This window comes from Chelonia mydas, chromosome 1 (assembly GCF_015237465.2).
Source record: "Chelonia mydas isolate rCheMyd1 chromosome 1, rCheMyd1.pri.v2, whole genome shotgun sequence".
Classification (NCBI taxonomy): domain Eukaryota; kingdom Metazoa; phylum Chordata; order Testudines; family Cheloniidae; genus Chelonia; species Chelonia mydas.
Window position 1 is genome coordinate 155,220,077 of NC_057849.1, and position 8,322 is coordinate 155,228,398.

The 8,322-nt window shown below is 41.1% G+C and overlaps 1 protein-coding gene across 1 annotated transcript; it reads right to left on the reverse strand.

Annotated features, from left to right (window-relative positions):
• Positions 1-542: 542 nt before the first annotated feature.
• Positions 543-4,446, reverse strand: LOC122464076 (trefoil factor 3-like). The gene is made up of 3 exons (XM_043538178.1): positions 4,196-4,446; positions 1,467-1,613; positions 543-774 (listed from the first exon to the last, which is right to left on the reverse strand). Exons 1-3 carry the CDS (start codon positions 4,260-4,262, stop codon positions 761-763), a joined length of 228 nt encoding a protein of 75 aa, XP_043394113.1. The 5' UTR covers positions 4,263-4,446; the 3' UTR covers positions 543-760.
• Between the last annotated feature and the right edge of the window lie 3,876 nt (positions 4,447-8,322).

Below are 8,322 nucleotides of genomic sequence, written 5' to 3' on the forward strand. Positions count from 1 at the left end.
ACAAGGTTTGTTTGAGCACATCTAGTGCTCGTGAAAAGTTCTAGCCTGAAAGCCCTGGAGACTAACATCTCCAGCAGCATGGGTAGTAGCATTGCATACTTGTCCACATTGCCCTGTCCAGGTGCTTTAACCATGATCTGGAGGAAGTACCTGCAGGGGTGAGGAGGTAGTTCAGTCTCCTTGGTCCATTGAGTCCTTGTGTCTCTGTTAAGACAGCCAACAAATGTATCCATCAATGCCATACGTGATGGGTTAGCCATGTGGATACTTGTCCATTTGGAAATAGACTATGATCATGTAGGCCACAGAAAAGTCTTTAGCTGGTAACTTTAATTCATACCCAACTTGCGCTAGTTTCATCTTTTTGGTAATGTTTTAATCTGTAGTATTTGTATTGACAATAGGATGATGTATTTTTCTCCAGAACTGTCAGTAATTGGTTTCTCTTGGGAAGTCAGAGAGAGAAATATCCACTTTCCAGGAAAGGGCAACCTATTTAGAGCACAAAAATACCAAAGAAGCATCCAGCAATTTTTGTTTTGCTGCTTTTATTGTTTCAAGCAGGTACATGATATTAAAGTATAGAAAAAAGACTGCAGTGGTAAACTATGTCATTGTAAAGAAAACAGAGGGATCAGAAATGACCTGCTTGGAAATCAGCATCATTACAGCTTGCATACATTGTACAGATGAGTGCACTTTGTCATTGTCATAATGAAGAACTCCACTGTGAGAGACACGTTTCTAGAGAAGATCCATTTTATAGTTGACATTCTGGGTGGAGAAGGAAAAAAATGAAAACGACTACTGCCCAGTGCATTACCTATCTCAAACAATTTCAACAACACCCATTTCACAAACACTGACATCATTCTGAAAGTTAGGACTACATTTAATCTTCCCCTGTCATCAATAGAGGAAACAAATTAGTAACTGAACTCTAAATGTTTTCACATAAAGGGGTGCCAGATGGTGTTGAATAGGAAGGAAATGAAAAAAATAAATGAGAGGGATAAACTGAAAACCAGTTTAAACAAGATTCTCCTCAACCTCGCAAATCCTCTCAGTTTTTCCTCTGTTTCCTCCTCTTCTTTCAATGTATCTATTAATTGTAGATGACCAATCTCTCTAAGGCAGTCACATTTGTAATCTTCCATTTATCTTTGAAATCTACTGATTTACTAAAATGTCATTTCTGCTTCACCGTGTGGCTTCTGTACACACTAGCATGTAAGAATGCATTTAGTTATATGGTTGCATTCACAAGATGGTAACGTCACCATGCAGAAGACGGCACCAATCCCTACCTTAGCATGACATTTAACTGATCACAAGACTCCTCCTGAAAGTTGCTGCATTGACTTTAATGGAAGGGGAAGATGCTCAACACCTTGCAGAACTGGGATTTATACAAATAAAAGTCTGTCTGCCAGCACTGAAAAAACTGACGTCCTTCACATACTTACCTTCTACTGGAACTGGTTTGAAACACCAGGGGCTATCTGGAGCATCTGAATTAAAGCAGCATTGTCTTGCACTACATTCAATTTCAGTGATGCCTGGATACCCACAGTTTTCTCTTGCTTTTGGTTGCACATCACATTCACCTGGAGCTATTTAAAACGAAGTACAAGGTAAACAGCCTAACATATTTTTCATTAAATCATTATGCATCCGTTATTTAAGGGATTCAAAATTGCACCGGCCTGGAAATGACACTTTCAGCCACATCAAGCACTTTTGTAAACCTACACAATTTATTACCTTAAACTATAAATAGACCCAGCTCAAAACAGTCCCTCAGCATGGGACCAAGCAGTGAACTGGGTTCTTTCCTTAGACTTATATTGCAGAAGAAATATGTTCAAATTCACAATTTAAATGAGTCTAGTGTCCTGAGACTGCTGAATATTTGCTCTTACCACTATAGGGTGACCAGATGTCCCAATTTTATAGGGACAGTCCTGATATTTGAGGCTTTTTCTTATATAGGTGCCAAGTACCCCCCACCCTGTGTCCTGATTTTTCACACTTGCTATCTGGTCATCCTATACCACTATGAAACCACTAGACAGCTTCGTATGATTGGCATTCTTTCTCCAAAAGAAGCCTCCCTCCAGCACAGTAACAGTGAGCATTACTGTACAGTAGTTTTACTTCACTACAAAAATTATACAACTACTGGTAGTACAAAGTTGTAATTGTAAAATACTAAGAGCCAAATTCCAGCTTTGTCAGTAGTACCCCAGGCAAGTACCCCAGAGATGAATTTGTCCCTAATTTTGTAGCTACTGTAAATTGAAAGAAGCTGCACTGAAATCAATGGAGTTACATTTGTGTAAAATCCCAATGAAAAGTGACAGCAGACTGGCAAAAATCAAAGTAGAAATGCAAAAGTGGGAACTGTTTACTATATCGAGTACTTTGCTTAAATCATCTAATACCACAGATGTAAAAACTAGTCATTTTTATTTTTTATTTGAAATTTTCTTGCTACTTTACTTATTGGGAGTGGCATGTTTTCCAAACTTCAGGTCTGGAATACCTAGACTCTCTGGAGATTTGACTTGACACGATTCTCTTACCCTTTCTAGACAGTAAATTCCACGTAGCAGGAATCTTGTCTTTGTTTATGCTTTGTAAAGCACGGTGTACATGTATGGTGCTATGTAAGTACTTAAGACACACTCACAACCTGGTTTTGAGGAGCAGGCCCTTTTCGAAAGCTGGGTGGATTTCCAGAGGGGAGTCCATCCGAGTTCATGGGAACAAATAGGCACAACCTGGTTCTGCAGCTCCTAAGGCCTGATCTTGCCGATTGAAGTCAATGAAATTTTCCATTTACTTTAATGGGAGCATGATCGGGACCTTAGGAAAAGCTTTTTGAGGGTTGCATAATAAGGATTTTGCAGTACTGCGTCTTATAAATTTGTGTATTAAAATTCCTTGTATTTTTAACAATATAAATATAACTAAAAATCTGATGTACATTATATATGCTGGTTTATATACAGTACTTTAGAATGCATTTAACTTAGTCCATTTTCATGGTCCAGTCAGTCTAGCATGAAGTCCTCTAGGGGCCTCACTGTTGCTAGCCTATATTCATGGAAGGCTTTTGGATGATATGGGGATGGGCAGCAGTATAAAATTCTAAGATAGGCAGATAGGAGAAGCAGATAGCTCCCCTACAATAGAACAATGTTTGGATTCCAGCGTTTAGATTGCTGGAAGCTTAAAGCCAAAACAAGAACTGTTTATAAATTTGTAAAATTGTGAAGTAATTCCCAGTAAGATTTGCAAAACCTTAATTCTGGTTCTAAAGTAACTGACTTTTTTTTTTTAAATAATATTAACTCCATAGAAAAATAAGATCCTACATAGGAGTATGTAAGACATGCTTCACCTTATTAAAAATGACTTTTGCTCTGTTGCATATTGTGTATTCTCTTTTGCGAGCAGCTGCCCAAGCATGCACATGCAAAGGGCCCAAAGACTACATTTTGTATATTTTGGGGACAAGGATGTCATCTTTTTATCATATAGATCTGTTCTGTAAGCAGTTCTATCAAACATTTCTGCAAAAGGACTCTCGCAAATACAAAAACATGAGCTAAGCTCATGAAAGAATTGCTATATGCTGCTAATACACTAGGTAGTGCGCCTTGCCACAAGACTGTATTATGTCTAATTCCTCCAGGTCTATTTTTCCCATCTCTGGGATAATTTTTTTCCCTGGACACGAACAGCTTCCAATGAAGTCAGTAGAATTCTGCACAAACATCCAGATCAAAACTGGGCCCTATGTGGACAAATCTCTCCAGAAAAAAAACACTATTGTTAGAAGAACAGACCCACATCTAGTCATCTCTGCATGACAGAAAGAAACATAATGTATTAGATCTCAAACATCTTTGCTCTCTCCTTCCCACTCATGCCAAGAAAAAAATATCAGAAGGGTCCTAATTTTTATTCTTTCCCATTTGGAATCATTATGAAGCTAAAGTACATTAAATTTTACATCTCAACATAACAGAGCAATCAACATAATAGTTTCTTAATATGTAACATTACTGAAATTATAAAGTAAGATCCTTGGGAAATACCTTATTTAACAATACTCAAAATTAGTGTTGATTTATTTCAGGTGGTTTGCGCTTATGCCCTGAACATGATATTTTAAACATGCACTTACGCAGCAAGGCATTGCTGAGCCCCACAATGAGGGAAATGGTCAGTAACCAGAACACCTTATTTTCCATTGCAGTCTTCAGTGTTCAGTCTTTAAGAAGAATGTGAGTCTACAGATGAAAATGTCCTTAGAGGGTTTTGTTTTATAGCAGTTTTGTTTGATCAAATAGTTTCAAATAACATTTACCTAAGGAGGCATTTTTGGCAGTTCTCTCCATTTATCTCTTTTTGATTAAAACATTTCCCAGCCCATACAATGTCCAGTGAAGTAATAAGTATTTGAAAGTGGGAAAATGCTGGTGTAGATTTAAAGCTTATGTGGCAATCAGGTTTTACATTCCGTACTGTCAACCTAACCTTATCAGAAGGAAGTTGAAACTCTATCATGGGTGCGTTCAGTATCAATTATTTTTAATATTAAAAAAGTGATATTTTGGCAAGCCACCAGGAAGCAGATTTTTAAAAGGACATAAGTGCTGCTGTGCTCAGTGTTGCAATACTTCATAGATTTAGGAGCATAAAGACCATTTGCAAGAGTGATTTAGGCTCCTAAGAGCCTAAATCCCATCAATTGTCAATGGGATTTTGGCACCTAGGAGCCTAAATCAGTTAGGTGTTACAATGCTGGGTGCTGCAACACTTAAATATCTGGGCCTCAGTGCCCATATGTCTGAGACACTAGTTCTATTCTATATGGCTTCTTACATCACCTCATCACTGTAGTATATGAGCACTTTCTGGTAGTGCATAATTCAGGGGAAAAAAGGGGAAAAAAACTGAAAAGCAGACAAAAGTTATGTAGGATTTTTAACAGTTTTCTCACTTCTGAACTAAGGCCTCAGTTTAGTAAGGTACTTAAGCACATGACTGACTTCAATCATATGGTAGTTCCCGTGTATAACAGACTACCTGTCTGTAGCACTTCGGGCTCCTGCTATACATATAAAGAAGGCTGGAGGAGAAGCAGAGCTGCACTTCCCTCCTCCACACAGTAAAAATAAAACCTTACAATAAAACATCTGAAAGAAGAAGCAGTTTCTGAACAGTTTGTTCATTCTTTTATTTCCAGATAATTATCTCTCAAGGCTTATCTAAATGGCATAAATCCAGGCCTTAGTCTTTAAAATGTCACACTATTGATAACTGCAGATGCTACATAATCCAGAAGGACTGATAAAGGCTCAGCTAAGGCCCAGCACTGATGGCTAAGATACAACCTAAGTAACCCTTTTAAAATAATGATTAAGACTAGGATTTAGTCACGGGTATTTTTAGTAAAAGTCACGGACAGGTCACGGGCAATACACAAAAATTCATGGCTCCTGACCTGTCCATGACTTGTATTAAAAATACCCATGATTAAATCTTGGGGGAGGGGAGTGCTGGGGAGACAAGGGGGGGTGTCACTGCTGAGGGGAGCTGTCCGGGAGGGATGGGGGAGCCGCTGCTGGGAGGTCGCCTGGGGCCAGCAGTACCAGCTGCCGGGGCCACGGACTGCGGCTACTCTGGCCGGCCGGGGACCACTGCCTGGGGGCTGGACCAGTGGCTGGTGGGCTGTCCTGGAGGCCACCTCCAGAGCCAGCTGCTTGGGCAGCCATGGGGTCAGACACACTGGCTGCTGCAGAAGTCACAGAAAGTCATGGAATTCCTGACTTTTGCGACCTCTGTGACAGACACAGAGCCCTAATAATGATCAATAACATCACTGTAACAGTGAAGTGTTTGGGGCAACTGAGGAACAGAATTTAAGTGACTCACTAATGATTATGTGGGAAATCTGGAGCAGAGCTGGGGACAGAACCCGTGATGGATTCATACCTTATCCGTTGGACCACATTGCCTCTCATAAAGTTTTTCAAATCTCAGCTTTTAGGCTAATTGCAAAATAAGATTAAAGTGCTTACCCACCTTTTGTAAAGTGCTCTGAGATCTACAGATGATAAAGCAGTGTGTAAATGCAAAGAATTAATATTAGCTATATATATCAGATGTAAGAAGACAAATCAGAAACAGATGACTTGCTTGAGAAAAACTGTGGCCAGGTAGATTAAGTATTTGGAATAAAGCAGAATGAGCCCTGATGCTTAGGGTATGTCTACACAGCAAAGAAATACCCACAGCGGGCCCATATCAGCTGACTCGAGGTCACAGGGTCAGGCTGCAGTCATGTTTCGTTGTTGTATAGACTTCTGGGCTCGGGCTGGAGGCATGTGAATAAGTGGTAAGGTGAAATTAATGATAAAAAACATAGTAAAGTGTTCTTTTGCATTTAAATTTTCTGAATTTGCTGCAGCTTCTTTTCTTCCACCCAGCAGGAAGGAAACTAGGAAAAGAAGTATTGGGCAACTATGTATTCCTCTGTAGGAACTAATGCTGATGGTTGCCTGGCTACTAATGGCTAGAAAAGCCAGAACAGCAGTGATCTGTTTAAGGCACAGGTGCAGCTCATTACCAAATGGGTAATCATCTGAGGCACAGGAAGCAAATTAAAAACAACCTTGAGAGGTCAGAGAAGCTCTAAAAAAGAGTCCTGAAGTGAGAGGCTAGTTATAGTGTTTTGGAGTAAGATCTTTGACTTCATTTAGGGCGATGGTGGGCCAGAAAATAAGAATTCCATTTCTTGAAAAATCTTGAGGTTTTAATATTTGATTTCATTCTGTATCAGAACAAAAACTAGTCCCTTCAAATGTTTCTCTAATAGTCCAGTGGTTAGGGGATTCACCTGGGATGTGGACGATCCGGGTTCAAGTCCTGTCTATTATTTGTATTGTACAAGTGCATAAGAGTTCCAGGCCCCATTGTGTTAGGCCAGTGGTGTAGCTAGGGCAGGAAAACTGGGTGGGCAGGCAATGATGGGGGGCCTGTCTCCCCCCATCCTTCCAGTCAGCCCTCATCACTCAGCAGGCACCAGCAGATGAGGCTGCGGGGCACCCCCATGGGGTAGAGGGGGGCCCTGCCGGGGCTCAAGATCCATCCTGGCTTAGGGTCTGTCCGCCCGGCTGGCCGCGTCCCTCTCCTGCCAGTGCCGTGTGCTGCTGCTCCGGCCCTAGCGCCAGCCGTGCCCAGACCCACCCCCATGAAGCACACCCTCCGCCTGGAAAGACTCACCCCATCCCAGCCTGTGGATTTGGGGAGCTCTGGTCCTGATTTGTGTGGGCCTGGATGCTAAGTGGGTGGCCCCGGCCCAGCTGTGGCTATGCCCCTGTGCTACGCACTGTACAAACCTAGAACAAAAGACAGTCCCTGCCCCAAAAAGCTTAGAACTGAAGTATAAGAGACAAGAGATGGATGCAGACTGACAGGAAACAATGAGACAATATTGGTCAGCATGATAGACAGTGGTCTCAGCACACCAATAGCCTAACCATTGTCAAGTTTTTTGTAGTTATATCAAAGGAGAATTTTAAGGAGGGATTTGAAGGAGAAAAATTATTTGGCTTTGCAGACATTTACCGGGAGCTCCTCCCAAGTGTGAGATGCTGCACAGGAGAACGCACAAAGGTGCATTAGATGGAGGCTGGTATCATGGGCTGATCAGAGGTGTGAGTTGCCCTTTGAATACTGAATGAGAGATGATAGGTCATGAAAGGCCTAGAAAATGAAGACAAGTAACTTATGTTTGACATGACCATGAAGAGAGAGTCAGCGGAGGGATGTGAAGAGAGGCCATGGTCAACACAGTGGGCTAGGAAAATTAACTCTGCAGCAGTATTCTGAATGGTTGTGAGTGGGGCAAGATTGCATTTGTCCTGGCCAGAGAAAAGGATATTGTAGTATCGAGATACAAGGTGAGAGCCTGGACAAGAGTTTTAGTTTAAGAAAAGGGTAGGATCAGAGACATGATACGGAAATAATTGGCAAGACTTAAGGCTCATCTACACAGAGAAGTTAGTGCAGAATAAACTAAAGTGTGACTAGCTATTCCACACGAACTCTCCATGTGACACTCTTATTCCACATTAGAAGTGTCTTTGTGTGGTTTAGCTGAGTCTGCAAAGTCCCTGGTGAGTTCTAGAGAAAGGTCTGAGTAAAAGATGATGCCCAGGTCACAGTCCTGAATGACAGGAAAAATGATAAGGAGTACTTGTGGCACCTTAGAGACTAACCAATTTATTTGAGCATGAGCTTTCT

Excerpts from the sequence above, each read along its gene's own strand:
- LOC122464076 (XM_043538178.1), bottom strand. The coding sequence starts at position 4,262 with ATGGAAAATAAGGTGTTCTGGTTACTGACCATTTCCCTCATTGTGGGG. Across the intron at positions 1,614-4,195 it reads GCTCAGCAATGCCTTGCTGC|CTCCAGGTGAATGTGATGTG; the intron begins GTAAGTGCATGT and ends CGTTTTAAATAG.